At 48.1% G+C, this 16825-nt stretch overlaps 1 protein-coding gene across 1 annotated transcript in view; it reads right to left on the bottom strand.

The window, feature by feature from the left end:
* Positions 1-656: 656 nt before the first annotated feature.
* The window catches only part of ST3GAL3 (ST3 beta-galactoside alpha-2,3-sialyltransferase 3), a 28670-nt gene continuing 12501 nt past the window's right edge, over positions 657-16825 (bottom strand). The window contains exons 5-7 of the mRNA XM_008058408.2: positions 8860-9006; positions 8490-8636; positions 657-1681 (exon numbers count right to left, since the gene is read on the bottom strand). Of these exons, the coding sequence (XP_008056599.2) occupies positions 1592-1681; positions 8490-8636; positions 8860-9006 (384 nt within the window). The 3' untranslated portion in view covers positions 657-1591. The remainder of the gene's footprint in view (positions 1682-8489; positions 8637-8859; positions 9007-16825) is intronic.

Below are 16825 nucleotides of genomic sequence, written 5' to 3'. Positions count from 1 at the left end.
TTTTAATTTATTGTAGAGATGATGTCGCGCCAAATTTGCCCAGGCTGGTTTAAGCCTCTGGGCTCAGGCAATTCTCTCGCCTCTGCCTCCCAAAGTGCTGGGATTATAGACGTGAGTCAGCATGCTGGTCTTTCCTAAATTTGACAGGGATTCCTAGAGCTGGGCTGTATGCCTTCCTGTTCTATGCTAGAAGAGGGGGGCTGAGGGAGATGGTGTGCCTCTGTGCTAATGGTGAATATGGGACATGTCCTTCTGAGAGCACAGCCAGGGGTATCAGGAGGGTCTGGGGACCTCTGCATGCCAGGGCCTCAGCAGTACTTTTCTGTGCTTGCAGGAATCCTTGTCCCTGTAGCGCTATAGCTGTGGTGACCCAGAAGCAGTGTCCTAGGGCGGAAGGCACCAGCCGCCTGTCCCTGGCTCCTCTAGGGGGCACCTGGGTTTGGTCTATCTCTCTTGGGGCAAGGAGGACACAGGACTGTGTGAGACAGGAGCTCCAGAGGCCTTTAGGTGGCTACCCAGGTCCTGCACTGGCACGAGAAGTGAAAGGGACCCAGGAATCTGTGGGATGAAGAGAAGGCCCTTGGGTTGGATTTTAGTATAGCTGCTAAAGCCCAGGTTCCTGTTTCTTCCAGGAGAGTCAGAGAAAGCAAAAGGAGGCCAGGCTCAGGGAAGAGCTTTATTGCTTCCATGAGGGCTATCTGGGATGGCTGCCACCGCCTGGGTAAGGTCCTTGAGCCTCACTTCCCTCTGGTCCAGGCTAGAGGCAGAACCCAAGGACCTGGCAGTCTGCTGAAACCCAGAACATCTGGAAAGTTGGTTAGCCCAGGCCTGGGGCACTGTCCTCTGGATAAGTTGCAGCCGGGGAGGGGAGCCATTCCCATCAGACTGAGGTGGGTCTCACCTCTGAGCTTTAAAGTTCTCTCTGCTCTAGCCTGGGGACTGTCTTGTTGGCCCCGAAGGGATGGCTCCAGGGTTTCCCTGTGGGACAGCTAGGGGCTGGTGAATGAAAATAGCCCATCTTCTCCCCAAGAAAGGCCAAACTGGATGGGGCTGGCACGAGATCCTGCCTACCGCCATGTAGCCCTGGAGCAGGATACAGGCTGGGATGACACTCCTGCCCTACAGGGAGCTTATTGGTACCACTGCCTGGTGAGATCTCTAGTGGGCCTCTTCCTACACGGCAAGTGGACCAAACTTGACATCTCCAACCTTATTTAAAAATAAATTATCCCTTCCCTCCCCACTACCCAAATTCACAAAATGATAATATACTGAACACTGATTGGAGAAATGATTCCGGCAGCAACCTTGCTGCCTAATGTCCCACCTCCTGCATGCTGGGCCTGCAGGGCACAGCCAGTAGCTACTGGCCCTCTGGCTTCCAGGACCCTGGCTGAGAGTGAGGCTGAGCGCTGGTCTCTGAGGCTGGTGCTGAGCAGGCACAGCTCTGGCTGCTCTGCCAAGGCCTCACCACCCCTGGGGCCTCTTGGCACTGTCCTTCTCTGGGTCTGGAGACTCCTGCGTTAGGTGGCGGTGGCTGCTGCTTGCTCCTGGTGGTGCCTGGGCCTCTATGGCCATGTGCTGGGCCCACTCAGATGCCACTGCTTAGGTCAGTGATAACATGTGCCTTCACCAGCTTCCGCAGAAATTCCTTCTCTCGCTGGATATTGTGTGTCCAGGACTGGAAGGAAAGAGACAAGAAGTGATCAGTGAGGTGGCCCAGATGGCTGCTGGGATGCAGCCCCGCTCCAGCCTTTAGTGCCCTTTCCCGGGTTTGATATCCTTCCACTCATCACCCTCCAGTGTTCTGTGACCATGGAAATCGAAGGTGGATACCTGTAACCAGTTGTGGCTATGTCATGACCCAGCTCTAGGAGTGCTACCACTCATCCTCCTTCCTTCCCAAGACTTGGAGAAAGTAACCCTTGTACTTTTGTCTTCATCCCAGAGAACTATGCCTCTTGACTTCTTCCAAGTCTTAGGAGGTGTGAGCCTCCCAGCCCCCTACTCAGTGCTGGAGGAAGGGACTGGTCCCACACACATCAACCCACTTTGTTAGGCAGTACTGGGTTATAGACACCCCAAAGGCAGGCAATGTGAGTCACTTATGTCCAATAGCAAGGTGTGGCTGTATCATTCTCTGACCTGATGCAATTTATTCTCCAGGCCGGGAGGCAGCTGATGAAATTCTGACTCCCAGATTGGAGGAGCTGTAGAGCCTGAGAGGAAAAGGCTAATTTAAAAAAAATTTTTTTTAAAAATTGGTCGGGCATGGTGACTCACACCTGTAATCCCAGCACTTTGGGAGGCTGAGGTGGGAGGATTGCTTGATGGCATTTGAGACCATCATGGGCAACACAGTGAAAACTTATGTCTACAAAAAAATTTTAAAAATTGGCCAGGTGTGGTGGCATGTGCCTGTAGTCCCAGCTACTCGGGAGGCTGAAGAGGAAGGATTGCCTGAGCCCAGGAAGTTGAGGCTGCTGTGAGCTGTGATCATTGTGATCACGCCCCTGCACTCCAGACCCTGACTCAAACAAAATTAAAAAAAAAATTTTAATTGACATAATAATTGTATATATTTATGGAGTACAATGTGATATTTTGATGTATGTATACATTGTGGAATAATTAAATCAAGCAAACACCCATCACCTTATATCCTTGTCAGTTTCTTTGTGGTGAGAACATTTGATCATAGTTAATAATAATGTCTTCTATATTTCTTTTCTCTTTTTTTTTTTGAGTAGGAGTCTCACTCCATCACCCAGGCTGGAGTGCAGTGGCACGTTCACAGCCACACCAGTGTCGACCTGCTGGGCTCTGGGGATCCTTCCACCTCAGCCTTCCAAGCAGCCACAGAACTATAGGTGTGCGCTACCACACCCAACTAATTTTTGATTTATTGTAGAGACAAGGTCTCACCAAGTTGCCCGGGTTGGTCTCGAACCCATGGGCTCAGGCAATCCACTCGCCTTGGCTTCCCAAAGTGCTGGGATTACAGGCTGAGCCACCGAGACTAGCCTCTGTATTTCAAAATTGCTAGAAGAGGCTCCTGGGGGAAGACCACACCCAGGGTAGCGTTCTTACCTATTTCTAGTACTGTCACCAGGAAGCTTTAATGAACAAGGTTTGATTGAATGAATGCCAATAGCTTATAGTAGTTGTACCCAACTGACTCTCTGTTGCATTTGTGAGCACTGAGCTTCCCCATAACTTGTCACTATCTACTGGTGCTAAGAACATAACTGGGCATGGTAGTACATGCCTGTAGTCTAGCTCTTAGGGAGGCTGGGGCAAGAAGATCACTTGAACCCGGGAGTTCAAGTCCAGCCTGGGCAAAATAGTGAGACCCTATCTTTTTAGAAATAAACAAAACATTTAAAAAAAGAATTTATGGCTCTGCCCAGTCCTTATTCTGCTTAGTCAATTATCTCCAACCTTCCAAATCTTTTCCATATGAAACTCAGGCAGTTATCAGCAAAATTCCCTATATTCCTCATCTCTGAACATTCCCTTCAACTTCTTGTGCTCACAAGCCCAGCTGCCCACAGGACAGGGCCCCTAGTCTCCCTTTCAAGTGGTGACTGTTTCTTCTCCACCACTCCCCAGCACATGAAGGTGGGCAGGGTCTTCCTCACATGCAGCTGTCCCTCCAGACTCCCTAAAACCTCCAGACCCTGCAAGGCTCCTGTCATACTCTGCTACCTGCAACTGCCCCTCCATGTTGCAAATCTCTGGGTGACTTACTCTAATTCTCTAAAGATTAAATATCTGGCTCACTGTCTCTCTTTGAGGACATGGACCTACATCAGAGTAGGTCACTAGGCCACCCCTCACTAATAGTCACTGAGGGTTAAAAGGTCAGTAGAGGACTGGGTATCTGATGATATTAAGGAATTATTGTTAATTTGTTTAAGTGTGATAATTTTAAAAAGTACTTTTTCAGAGAATCTTAACAAAATATTCATGGCTGGAATGATACGATATCTGAGACCTGTTTCCAAATAATCAGTGGGATGAGGAGCATAAGAGGAAGAAGAGATGAAACAGTTTTGGCCATGTGTTGATGATGAGGAAGGTGGAGGACAGGTATGAGGGGGCTCATGATGTCATCCTTTATATTTATGAATCTGTTTGACAGTTTTCATTACCAAAAAGTCTGCTCTGGGGTGTAGCTCTCTTGGACCAGATGATGCCGCCTCTCAGGTGCTCTTTGCCTAATTCCCCTTCGGTGCAGATAACATACACGTTCACCATAGCTCTGCACTGGCTATGGTGGGCACAGAGTTCTGGTCATCCTGGATTCCCAGCCTCACTAGGACCCTTGATTCTGGCTACAGATGCCCATCCCATGTCACGGTCCACATTCTCAGAGGTCTTTATCTCACCCTATTACCAAATATCGGTGTTCCCGGGTCCTGCCTGATGATCTGCCCTTTTTACTCTCTGTTCCCTCCCTAGGAAGTCTCCTCCATGCCTTCCTTATAGCTGAACAAGCAGCTGTGCTAACAACTCACAAATCTATACTTCCAGCTTAGACTGCTCTGCTGTTTGGCCAACTCATGTGTGAAACCACTACATCCTCAAGCCGCTGTTGGTCTCTCTCCTTCCTGCTCCCCCAGCATCCTGAGAGCCCTTACCCTATTGTCTCTACATCACCTTCTACTCACTGTTCATGACTGCAGCCTGGCTCCTGCTCCACTGCACCTTTGGAACTGTTCTTACCACAGTTAGCAGTGAGCTCCTGACAGATACAACTGATGGTCGCTTCTCAGTACTCATCTTGCTGGACTTCCCTGCAGCACCTGACACTGTAGACACTCTTCTGGAATGCTGGTCCATCATGGTCTCCATGATGCTGTGCCTTCCCAGTTCTTCCCTACTGTCTCCTTTATGAATTCCACCAATATTCCTGACATACCCACAGCAGCCAATCCTTGCTCCACGTGTCTCTGCATCCCACACCCACCTGCTGGGCTTGCAGAGTGAGCTGGTCAGGGCAAGTACAGGTGAGGAGATGGGAGGCGAGGACACCGAATGGTCCTTGTAACCACTGGAGACACCCTGGGTGACAGAAGGATTCTACACCCAGGCACCAACATTCTCAGTGAATCCTCATCCAGGGGGTTGGTGGCAGTGGTACCTCATCCAGGCAACAGTGGTGAGTAGGGGTAAAATATTAAAATGGTGGCTAACAGTTATGAGTGCTTACTATGTACCAGGCCTTTTAAAATATATTATCATGTCCAATCATTCCCAAACCCTAGGAGGTAGGTGCTATTTTCATCCCTTTTGTAGATAAGTAAATGAAAGTCTAGGGGAGTTGGGTGTGGTAGCTCATGCCTGTAATCCCAGCACTTTGGGAGGCTGAGGCAAGAGAATTGTTCAAGCCCAGGAGTTCAAGATTAGACTGGGTGACATAGTGAGACCTCATCTCTATAAATAAATAAATAAATAAATAAATAAATAAATAAATGTCTAGAGCCAGGTTCTGAACTCAGCTCATTAGATTCGGAGCCCTCACGCTTACACACTCTGCACAGAAGGTGTTGCAGCAGATGCCGTGAGTTGCGGAGCCAGAGGAGTCACATGAAGAAGAAGGGGCAATGGCCTGGAAGCGGACGTATGGTGGGGGAAGAGAAGGAACAGCTTCCACCAGAGAGGGCTTCAGGAAGGTGGTATCCTTGCCGTGAGTTGCGGAGCCAGAGGAGTCACATGAAGAAGAAGGGGCAATGGCCTGGAAGCGGACGTATGGTGGGGGAAGAGAAGGAACAGCCTCCACCAGAGAGGGCTTCAGGAAGGTGGTATCCTTTGGTCTCATTCCTGCACTTAGGCAATCCCCAGGCTCTGCTGATTTCACATCCTAGCTGTTTCTTGCCCCTGTCTTATCCTCATCACCATGGTCAAAGATCTGGTTCAGGAGTCACCATCTCTTGCCCAGACTGCAGTGACAGCTCCCCATCTAGTTTCTGTTCCTGCCTTGTTCCCTCTACTTCATACTGCAGCCACAGTGACCTGACGACATGCTAATCTATGGCCTAAAAGTCTCCATGGCTCCCCACTGCCTACAAACTAAAGTCCACACTCCTTGCCAGGGCATAAAAAGCCCACTATGATCTGGTTGCTGCCCATGTCTATGGTTCTTACCTTCTGCCTAAAACCTTTACATGAAGTGTACATAAAAAGAGTATGTAAGAGATCAAAGATATAAGTAAATAGAAGCTAGAAGGCAGATAAAAGCTGTGAGAGCAGCTTGGAGTAGGTGCTAGTTGGGGATAAAGCAACAAGAAGACACATGAAGAGAGGCAGCGATGGAAGACTGACCAGGCCACAGTCATAACGAGGCAGGGTTGGAGCCACTGCCGAGGAACAGGACAGCCCTAGAACTATCCCTGACCCAGAATGAGCTTCTCACTCCTGAATCCCATTCTAGGCATCAGGAGGCCCTGCTGGGAGTCTATTTTCTAGTTTCCCAAGTTTCATACATATTTTTGAAATAACTCCCCATGACTTGAGGTAGCCTGAATGAACCTGTTAATGTTTATGTCTCCCAAAATTAATACAGTGAAACCTAACCCCCGGTGTGATGGTATTAGGAGGTGGGGCCTTTGCGAGGTAATCAGGTCATGAAGGCAGAGCCTTGAGTGAGATTAGTGCCCTTATAAAAGAGACTCAGGAGCTTCCTCACCCCTTCCACCATGTGAGGACACAGGGAGAAGAGATCATCAATGAACCCAGAAGTAGGTTCTCCCCAGACATTGAAGTTTCCTACACCTTGATCTTAGACTTCCAAGCCTCCAGGACAGTGAGAAATAAATTTCTGTTGTAGAAAAGCTACCGAGTCTATGGTATTCCATTACAGCAGCAAAAAAGCCTAATGTGGTCTATTTGTAACTGACTCCATGAATGGGGATGTCAGTCTCCCAGAGAATATGGAAAGTGAGAAGAGAAGACTGTCTGGGGTGGAGTCTTGGCTAATGTTGATTCTTTTTTTTTTTTTTGAGTTGGAGTCTCACTCTGTCGCCCAGACTGGAGTGCAGTGGCTGCTCCCGGCCACCGCAGCCTCGCCTGCTGGGCTCCGGCGATCCTTCCGCTTCAGCCTTCCAAGTAGCCAGAATTACAGGCATGCGCTACCACGCCCGGCTGATTTTTTTGATTTATTGTAGAGATGAGGTCTCACTGCCCAGGCAGGTATCGAACCCGCGGGCTCAAGCAATCCACTCACCTCAGCCTCCCAAAGGCGTGGGATTACAGGCTGAGCCACCAAGCCCGGCTGAATGTTGATTCTTAAGGGACAGATCAGAATCGATGACACTGAGAAAGAGAAGGAGAGAGAATGGCAAGTGTAATAAGAACACTAGATATTACTGACTCAGGAGTTTTAAGCAAGACAGAGTTTCAAAGAGGAAGGGGCGGTCAACACAGAAAATGTTTCTGAGAGATCAGGAAAGATGACACGTGTCCCTCGAATTTGGCAGCCTTGAGGTAGGTCACTGGTAACCTTGGTGGGTATCAGGCCAGGTTGAGGGGGTGCCAGGCTGTGAAGGGCCAAGTGGGAGTGAGGAGCATGAAGGGTTGTTGTGGTGGACTGAGTCCCCTCTGCAACTTCAGTTTTCTCACAGGAGGAGGGGAGGGTTGGGAGCGTGTGGTGAATAAAAGGCTCTAGACCGGGGCGGGGGTAGAGAAGGACAGGTAAGAAGACAGATGAGCAGGAATGAGAGCTGAGGCTAAATAAAGCCTCTGGATTTACAGAAATATGGATCTGCAAGTTGGGATATTCCCTTCGACAGTCCCTAGTCACCCAGATGTCACAGCAGAGAAGCTGTTCAAGACTTCCAGGTTGCAGGCTGGGACTGTGGAAGGCTAGTAACAGTCGAAGCTGAGGTAGGGGAAGAGGGGTTCAGACTCTCCACATGGGTTCTGGCTGGGAAGGCAGCAGTGCCAGAAGAAGCTGACTGGAAGGCTGGGAGAACTTCACTGTACCTGTCCATATGAGTCACCTGGGAAGCAATTCTGGGCAATAAAGACCTCCAGGATCTGTGGAAGAGGTATGGGGTAGGGGTGGAGCATCTTGAGTTGGAGAGGCAATGTTTATTTGTGGGTTGTTTGAGGGGCAAGGAAGCCCTTTGGGGGAAGGCAGGATTGAGATTGAGAGGATGACTCCGAGCTGGCACCAAGGATAGTGTATAAGGCCGGGAAATGCAGCAAGGAGGGAGGTGCAGGACAAAGGCAGCAAGGGTTCCATGGAAGGAAAGCTCAGGGAGAAAGTGCTGGGCCCAGTGGAAGGCTAGGGAGAAAGCACGTAGGATGCTTGGTGGTCAGGGGCTTGCATGCAGGGATGGACCTCTAGAGACTCCACTTAGCTGAGGGTGGGGCAGGACCTTCTGGGCAATCACAGCAGCCACTGGCTCCCCCTTTTGTCATTTATTTGTGCACCTCCTCCCTCGGCCCCACCCAGGAACCACCCCCAATGCCCAGCCCCGAACCTCTTTGATAGCTGCCATGCGCACGGTCTCATAGTAGTGCAGGGGTGCATTGGGCGTGCTCATGTCGTAGCCAAAGCCTGCGACGGCCACCTCGTCACAACCATGTAGTGCCATGGTCACTGCCACACTGCCAAGGGTAGGGATGTTCTGGAAGATGGAGAGGGGTTGTGTAGAGTCCAGCTAGAGGATTGGGTCAGCTCAGACTTCAGCCAAGCTCCCCAGAGCTAGCCTCGGTGCCCAAGAACAGTCCTCTTCCCCAGAAAACTATCTCAGAGGAGCACTGGCCCTACCCTGCCACCCCCTCCTTCCGTCCCAAGGCATCCCTGACCCTGCTCTCCTCATCCCTCTCCCAAGGGCCCCAGTATCTCACCCCCCGGCCCATGAGGCCGTTGTTGAAGGGCAGGCCGATGAGGGTAAAGGCGGCCTCTTGGATGAAATACGGGTTGAGGATGCGAATCTCGGGGGGCTCCTTGGGCACTCGAGTAGCCACAGATTTCCAGAAGCCATCTGATGCACTCTGTAGACACAGCAAAGAGGACATGAGCTGGGCACACAGCTAGGGGTGGGACGGAGAGAGTGACAGGGACCCAAGTGGGGACATGAGGCGTATAATGGGGAATCTGGGGCCTGTGGTGTAGGAAGCCCTTTCATGTGGGGGGACATGGGGTGTGTGACAGGGACAAGGACAACTGATGGGGAAGAGTGAGCATGTGGCAGGGCCACGTGTAATGGAGGAGACGAAGAAAGCTGCAGGGCAGGGCACAGGACATGGGACGCTGTTGGGTGTGTCGCTCTGGCCTGAGAGGGCTTTTGGGTCAAGGGAAGACCACAGCAGCTGCAGGGCTGGGGAGGAGCCTGCCCTCTCCCCTGTTGGTGCTGCTGAGCTCCCCCTTCTCCTCCTGCTGCCTCTCCTGGCTCTCTCAGCCAACTGTTCTAAAAGTGAGCCTGAAAAATGGAGACAGAATGTGAGCTAGTACAGCACAGCAGAACATACTCAAATCCCGGTTCTGCTACTCTAGCCCCAGCTTCTTTAACTGCAAAGCAGTATCATTCTTACTTCAGAGACCTCTGCATCACTCTGGAAAGGCATTACCTCTGAAACCTGACATCCCAGGGGCCGTTCCAGGGCCACAACTTCCTCCCCTCCCAATGTTTTCCTTTCCTCCTGCTCAAACACATGGAGACCTCTAGGCCCCAGCCTGACTTGCTGTTCAGCACGTGAGCCCTTCCTCATCTAGACCCTGACGTATGTCACGTCAGCTTCTCTCTTGCAAGCTGCCCCAGTACTCTGTCCTTGTCCTTCCATTGTCCTAGCCCAGGGAAACCAGGGCTGGGGATCAAGCCATTCAATCCCCCTTTTCTACCCCTGAGCACTGCTGGAGAAAGTCACAAACCAATTCTCCAGATCAGAGGTCTTAGGAAACCATGGGCTCCAACCTACTTATTTCCAGTGAGTTTGTTGTTTTCCCTAGAAAACCTAAAAGAATAAACTAAACTTAGAATGGATAAAATAATTTAGTATAGAAATAATAAATAATCACCAGATACAATAGAAAATATCCCATTTGCAATCGTAACAAAAATCAAATATTGAGCAATAAACTTAAGAAACATATGAGACCTATAGGAGGAAAACTATAATCCTTTATTGGGCAATATAAAAAGATGACTTAAAAATGGGAGAGACAAGCCGGGCTCGGTCAGCCTGTAATCCCGCACTTTGGGAGGCTGAGGTGAGTGGATTGCCTGAGCCCGCGGGTTTGAGACCCACCTGGGCAACTTGGCAAGACCACATTTTTGCAATAAGTCAAAAAATTAGCCGGGCATGGTAGCGCGCGTCTGTAGTTCCAGCTACTTGGAAGGCTGAGGTGGAAGGATCACCGGAGCCCAGCAGGTAGAGGGTGTGGTGGCCGGGAGCGTGCCACTGCACTCCAGTTTGGGTGACAGAGTGAGACTCCAACTCAAAAAAAAAAAAAAAGAAAAAAAAAAAAAAAGGGGAGAGACAAATCATATTTCTGGATGGGAAGCCTGGATATTAACACAATGCCTACTCCTTCCAGATTAATGTACAGGCTTAACATAATTCCAAAAAAATCCCAGTGGGATTATTTTGAAATTCATTAAAAGGATTCTTAACAGCCCATCCAAAAGATTTAACAGGTAAAAATAATGCCCCTATATTAAAAATTAGGTATTACAGTATATTATGGGTTTGTGCTTATTACAACGGTGATACTCATATAAGAATCAACAGAAAGATCAGTGAAACAGGAGAGCCCAGAAGCAGGTCAATGTAGTTATAGGCTATGAGAGAGGAACTTTCACCATCAGTGGGAACAAATGATACTAGAAAATTTGCCCTTTAGGAAAAAGATCCATTTACTCCCTCTCCTCACACAGTTCACAAAATAAGGAAATGCTAAAAAAGTAAAAATAAAAGATAATTTGGATGTGTCTTTTATCACTGAACTGTCTAAACATTAATGTAATGGCAGAAATAAAAAAATAAATAGATTTTGAGTTACAAAATTTTTTTTTTGCCAGGCACAGTGGCTGGCTCATACCTATAATTCCAGCACTTTGGGAGGCCAAGATGAGAGGATTTCTTGAGCTCAGGAGTTCCAGACCAGCCTAGGGAACACAGTGAAACCTCATTTCTACAAAAAATAAAAGTCCTAGCTACTCGAGAGGCAGAGGTGAGAAGATCACTTGAGCCCAGAAGGTCAAGGCTGCAGTGAGCTGTGATCATTGCCACTGCACTTCAGCTTGGGTGACAGGATGAGACCCCAGGTCAAAAAAAAAAAAATGTAAAAAAAAAAAAAAAATTAAGTGCTTTGATACATCAAAAATATAATTAGCAAAATTGAGAGGGAAACAAAAATGTGGGATAAGCTTTGTCACAAATAGTAAGAAATGCATATTTAAAAACTCATAAAACAAAACAAAACAACTCATGAAAGGTCAATGAGATCCCATAAAAATGGTAAAGAGCATAAATAAAAGGTTAATAAGCATGAAAAAAATTCAACTCACTAATAACTAAGAAATGCACATTAAAATAACAAGATACAGCCAGGTGCAGTGGCTCAAGCCTGTAACCCCAGCACTTTGGGAGGCTGAGTGAGGGGATTGCCTGAGCCCACAGGTTTGAGAACAGCCTGGGCAACTTGGCAAGACCTTATCTCTACCATAAATCAAAAAATTAGCCGGGTGTGGTAGCACTCGTCTATAGTTCCAGCTACTTGGAAGGCTGAGGGGGAAGGATCACCTTAGCCCAGCAGGTTGACGTTGGGGTGGCTGTGAGTGTGCCACTGCACTCCAGCCTGGGTGATGGAGTGAGACTCCAAATCAAAAGTAATAATAATAAAATAAAAAAATAAAATAACAAGATACTATATTTAACCCCCTAGAATATGTATATCTCTGAGTATATGCATATGTCTTAGTGCTTTTGGTGGTATGCTGAGGTAGAATTTTTCTGCACTGCTCTAGGATTAAAGTTTGGTACAGCCTTCCTTTTTTTTTTTTTCTAATTAGAAAAATTATCTGTTTCTGTTCCTTTCATACATCTTATTATTCAGGAAACAGCCTTACATATATATCTGAAATTATGTGCTATCACATACTCTGTTTAAAGGCAAAGCACTATGGTAAAGCTGATCGGCTGTCCAGAGTTCTCAGCTTATGGAATCTTGCTTTCTGATTACATTAATTTCTGAAAACCAGAACTGTCGCCTCCAAAAAATGTTAAAGGGGCTGTAAAAAATAATCATTTTATTCAATATTATAGATATGGAGTATATTTTCTTTAAGAAATGAAAAACTAAGAAGAAAATGCCACTTAACATTGTTGCTAAGTCATGGTACAGCCTTTCTAAAAAGCAATCTGACAATATATGTCAAAGGCCTCAAAGCTGTTTATACCTTAGACCAAAAAATTTCCCTTCTAAAAGTAATCAGAATGGAGGAGACCTTCGTAAAAAGCTGTTTATTACAGCATTATTTATATAAGTGAAAAAACAGAAAAAAAATCCAAAAGTTTACAACAGAGGTTTGGTTAAATAATATACATCTATGTAAGAGATGGTCATAGACATCAAAATGGTATCTTCTAATAATTTGGCCTCATAGATGTGCCATAACATATGTAGTCGTTTCTAGTTTCTCTAGATCTGTTCCTCCTCCTGCACTTACAGTCCTCTAATATTCATTTAGTCCTCCAAACCAGAAACCTGGGAATCTACTTCAGATTCTCCACCACTCTAGTACCTCTTATCTTGTCCTGCTAGTCATCTAGTTCTTCTTTATCCTCTCAGAACCTCACAGATCTATCCCTTGAACCCAAGCCCACTACTACCACATCCAGACCAGGTCTCTTCATCTTTCACCTAGACTGTCATAATGACTGCTAAATGTCCCAAAGTTCAGCTGAGTGAACTGAAACCTAAATGGGACACAATACATCATTCAGTTCCATTTATTGAGCCAATGAGCATGTAATGAGTGCCTAGAAGTGGCTGCTTCTGCTTCCCAATCCACTTTCCATTCTATGCCAGAATGACCCTTCCATATACAAATCAGATCACATCACCACTGCCCACAGACCTGAGCTTTATAGCCAGTAAGTCTGTCTGCCTCTCCAGTCTCAATTTCAGCCCATCTGAAGTCCTCACTTGCTAATTCATGCCTCCATGCTTTTGCTGATGCTGTTCCTTGTCTTTAACACCCTTCCCACCTCTATCCACATGATTCATCCTACTCATTATGTAAGACTTCTCTCCCTCATATCTTTCCTGATCCCCTCCATCCCAAGGCAAAATTGACCTCTAACCTTTGAGAGGTGGTAAAACAGGGAGTTAAGATCCTTGGTCCTGGGATTCAACTTCAGCTCTGGTCACTCACTGTTTGCAGACCCTGGGCAAGGTGTGTACCACTTCCTTATGGATAAACCAGGGATACCATTAGTATTTAATTTACGGGCTGTTGTGAGCATTACACAAGAGACTTCAAGTTGAGTGCACACTAGCCCACAGGGCAGGGGCTTCTATCTGACTCATCCCTGTGGCCCAGGACCTGGTCCAGTAGGACAAAAAGGAGGCATCAATGACAAACACTAAAGAAGACATGACATCCACCCAGGGTCCCCCACAGTCAGCAGCTCTCCAGCTTCTTCTTCTTCTGCCCCTTCAGTGGACTGTCTCTGCTCCAGCTGCTCCCTCCTCATGCTTTCCACTTCTGTGTCAACATCACTTTTTTTTTTTTTTGAGCTGGAGTCTCAACTCCCTTGCCCAGGCTAGGGTGCAGTGGCACGCTCACTGCCACACTAGCGTCAACCTGCTGGGTTCAGGCGATCCTTTTGCCTCAGCCTTCCAAGTAGCCAGAACTACAGGCGCACGCTACCACGTTCAGCTAATTTTAAAATTTACTGTAGAGATGAGGTCTCACCAAGTTGCCCGGGCTGATCTCGAACCCGCGGGCTCAGGCAATCCTTGCCTTGGCCTCTCAAAGTGCTGGGATTATAGGCTGAGCCACAGACCCTGGCCGCAACATCACTTTTTCTGGCAAATCTTGTCTATTCTCCAAGGGTCAGTTTAAAGGATAGGCCTTGGGGCAAACTTCTCAGACTGAGCAAGCAGACCCCAGTTCTTCCTGCTCCTGTATCTCCAGGAAAGGTATGTATATAAGGGAGGTAAAGGTAGGGATAGCGGGACACAGTCGGAAAGAAGTGCCCAAGAGCTTAGGCAGAGCTGGGGAGAAGCCATTTCTGGGTGGGCCAGATGTGGACTGATAGGAATGGCTGGTGCCAGCCTGTGCCAAGCATAGCACAGCCTCTGTCCCTTCTTCAGGGCCTGGCAGGCCCCAACAGTTTCCCACCTGGGGTCCTGCCTGTGCCTGCCCCACACACACCTAAAAAGGAGGGAGAGAAGTGCAGGGACTGCTTAGGAGGGGCAGGGAGAGCCAGGATTGGGCACAACTGAGGGGGAGGGTGTGAGGCTCCAGGCTGGTTTTCATATACATTACTTTACTTACATCTCTTCAATTTTCACTCACTTCACAGGTAGAGGTCCCAAGATGAAGCAACATGTTCAAGGTCACACAGCCTGCAAGCGGCTGTGCCGAGATTCAAACCTAAATGTCCTGACTCCAAGATGGATGTTCTTTCTGTCACACCATTTACATCATATTTGTATTATCACTGCAGTTCTCACCTCAGGAAATCTGGGGGTTTGCAGCTGAGGATGAACGAGGACTCTTCCCTGCCCTCCAAGACCTCTAAGGGGTCACTCTGGTGCCCCACATCCCACTTTACACGGAGGACTGAGGCCCAGAGAGGTGAGGGGACTTGCCAGGGTGTTCACACAGCTGGTGGGAATCTGAGTTGGATCTGGTTTCAGAAACTGGTTCTTTGTATGACATGAGGTACCCTCTCTGAAACAATCTCTCTTGACCTGTTTCATGTGCTAAAAGTCCTTCCTGTATTTAATGACCTGTAGGAAATTAGTTTATTAACTCAAATCCCCTTTGAGAATCTGATGAAAGCTCAGTGGGGAGGGAAAGCTTCTGCCTTTCTTCTCACCTTTATTCTTTCCTTGGAGGAGACATGACTGATGTGATAGCTTAGACTTGGGATATTGAATGTGACACGTTTATTGGTGAGGTGAACAGTCTCTCTCATACACACATGCAACCCTTCTTGTGTTCCTGCCTCTGTACAGCAGTGCCTCAGCTGAGGTAGAGCCTGCCTCCTTGGAGCAGGCCACCTCTCCCTGCCTCTGACCCCTGTGTGCTTAGTGCATTGAAGCTCCTATGGCTATGGGTTCTTAGCCAGCAGTGGCTGAGTGTCAGGTTGGGGCAAGCCTGGGGGAAGGAGTCCTGCTCTAGGTTTCAAGTCCCAGGGAGCCTGCATAGGGAACTAGGAACCCAACACACCAACAAAGTACACTGCTTCTTTTACTCTTTCCCATCTGTCATTGTTCTGAGTTTCCTCAGAAATTTCAGAAAAAGGAGAAGCAGTAAGATTAAGGTATGACTTGAACATTTCTGTGCTTCTCCAGTCATAAGAATATCAAGTGTCAACAGAACCTCAGCCTGTCTCCTAAAAAAAAGGGCTATTCTCAGAAAAACATACGCAGGGACTTACACATAACATTTTGCCCACCACTGCAGAGGCTTTGGAGTGAGGAAAACTGAGTATCACATACTGACTTCACATCCCTATGATCTAGGGCATACCATGTCCTCTCTTTAAGCCTCAGATTCCTTGTGCATAAAATGGATGACAAGACCTAGTTCCCAGATAGTTACAAGGATTAGATGAGGTGCTGTGCATTTTACAGTATCTGGCACAGAGTCTGGTGTATAGCAAGAGTTCAATAAATCTTACCTATTATGATTATGAGTGAGTGTCACAGAAGCCAGGAGAGTGAAGCAAAGGGTGTGGTCAGCAACATCAGCTGCCAGAGAGGCCAGGACATATCCACACCTGCACACATGCATGCATTCCAGCGGGGGAGCCAGATTTTCCCTGTGGCTGTCTTCAGGGGGGCAGTGGGCACGGGAGGCTTGCCTGCTGCTGGGGACACTGCCAGGCCTGCCACCAACACACAGTTCTGTCTCACAAGGCCTGCAGCTGCCGGTGTCACAATCTAGCCCAAGACCTCTCACATCTCATTTTCCCACCCATAGGACACAATGCAGAGTTCTATAAAACCAGCCAGTGCCACTGGCCCAGCATGGTCAAGCCTCTCCTGTGGGGTGCCTGCCTTTCCGAATCCCTCCTCCTCTAGGAATGTACCTACCTCAGTCAAGTCTGGACCCAGCTCCTCTGCGTGGAGCTGCCAGTCTCCTGCTGATGCAACCTGTTCTGCTCTTGTCAGAATAGCCAGGAGCAAGGGGGAAAACATCTGGGAAGAAAGCACCTTCCCCCTCACGCCCCTATGATAATGTTTGCTGGCACCCTCACAGGATTCTGCTCCTCAGAGGTCTGGGAGGAGAGAGATTAAACATGGCTGGCTCTCTGAAGCAAGAGTAGGGCGGATGTGTTCACTCCTTATGCTCTTCACTGCTACTGCCTTAGGACAGGTCATCAACTCTCATGGGGTCACTCTAACAGCCACCAGGTCTCCTGCCTCCACCTTGCCTTCCTTCTGTTCATTCGCTTCCCTGCCCAAACCTGATCTTTGGTGATGTTCCACTGTCCACTGAGACAGCTTGTGCTGACAGTTAAGAGTGCAGGTATGATTTGGAACCCTGACACCCCAACTACTCTAACTCTGTGCTCCTAGGCAATGTTTTTTTAACCCTTTCTGTGTCTTATTATCCTTATTATAAAATAG

Source organism: Carlito syrichta, unplaced genomic scaffold, assembly GCF_000164805.1.
Source record: "Carlito syrichta isolate Samal-C Ts95f unplaced genomic scaffold, Tarsius_syrichta-2.0.1 Scaffold303334, whole genome shotgun sequence".
NCBI lineage: Eukaryota > Metazoa > Chordata > Mammalia > Primates > Tarsiidae > Carlito > Carlito syrichta.
The sequence above is the reverse complement of the archived record's forward strand: the minus strand, read 5'-3'. Positions and strand labels throughout refer to the sequence as shown.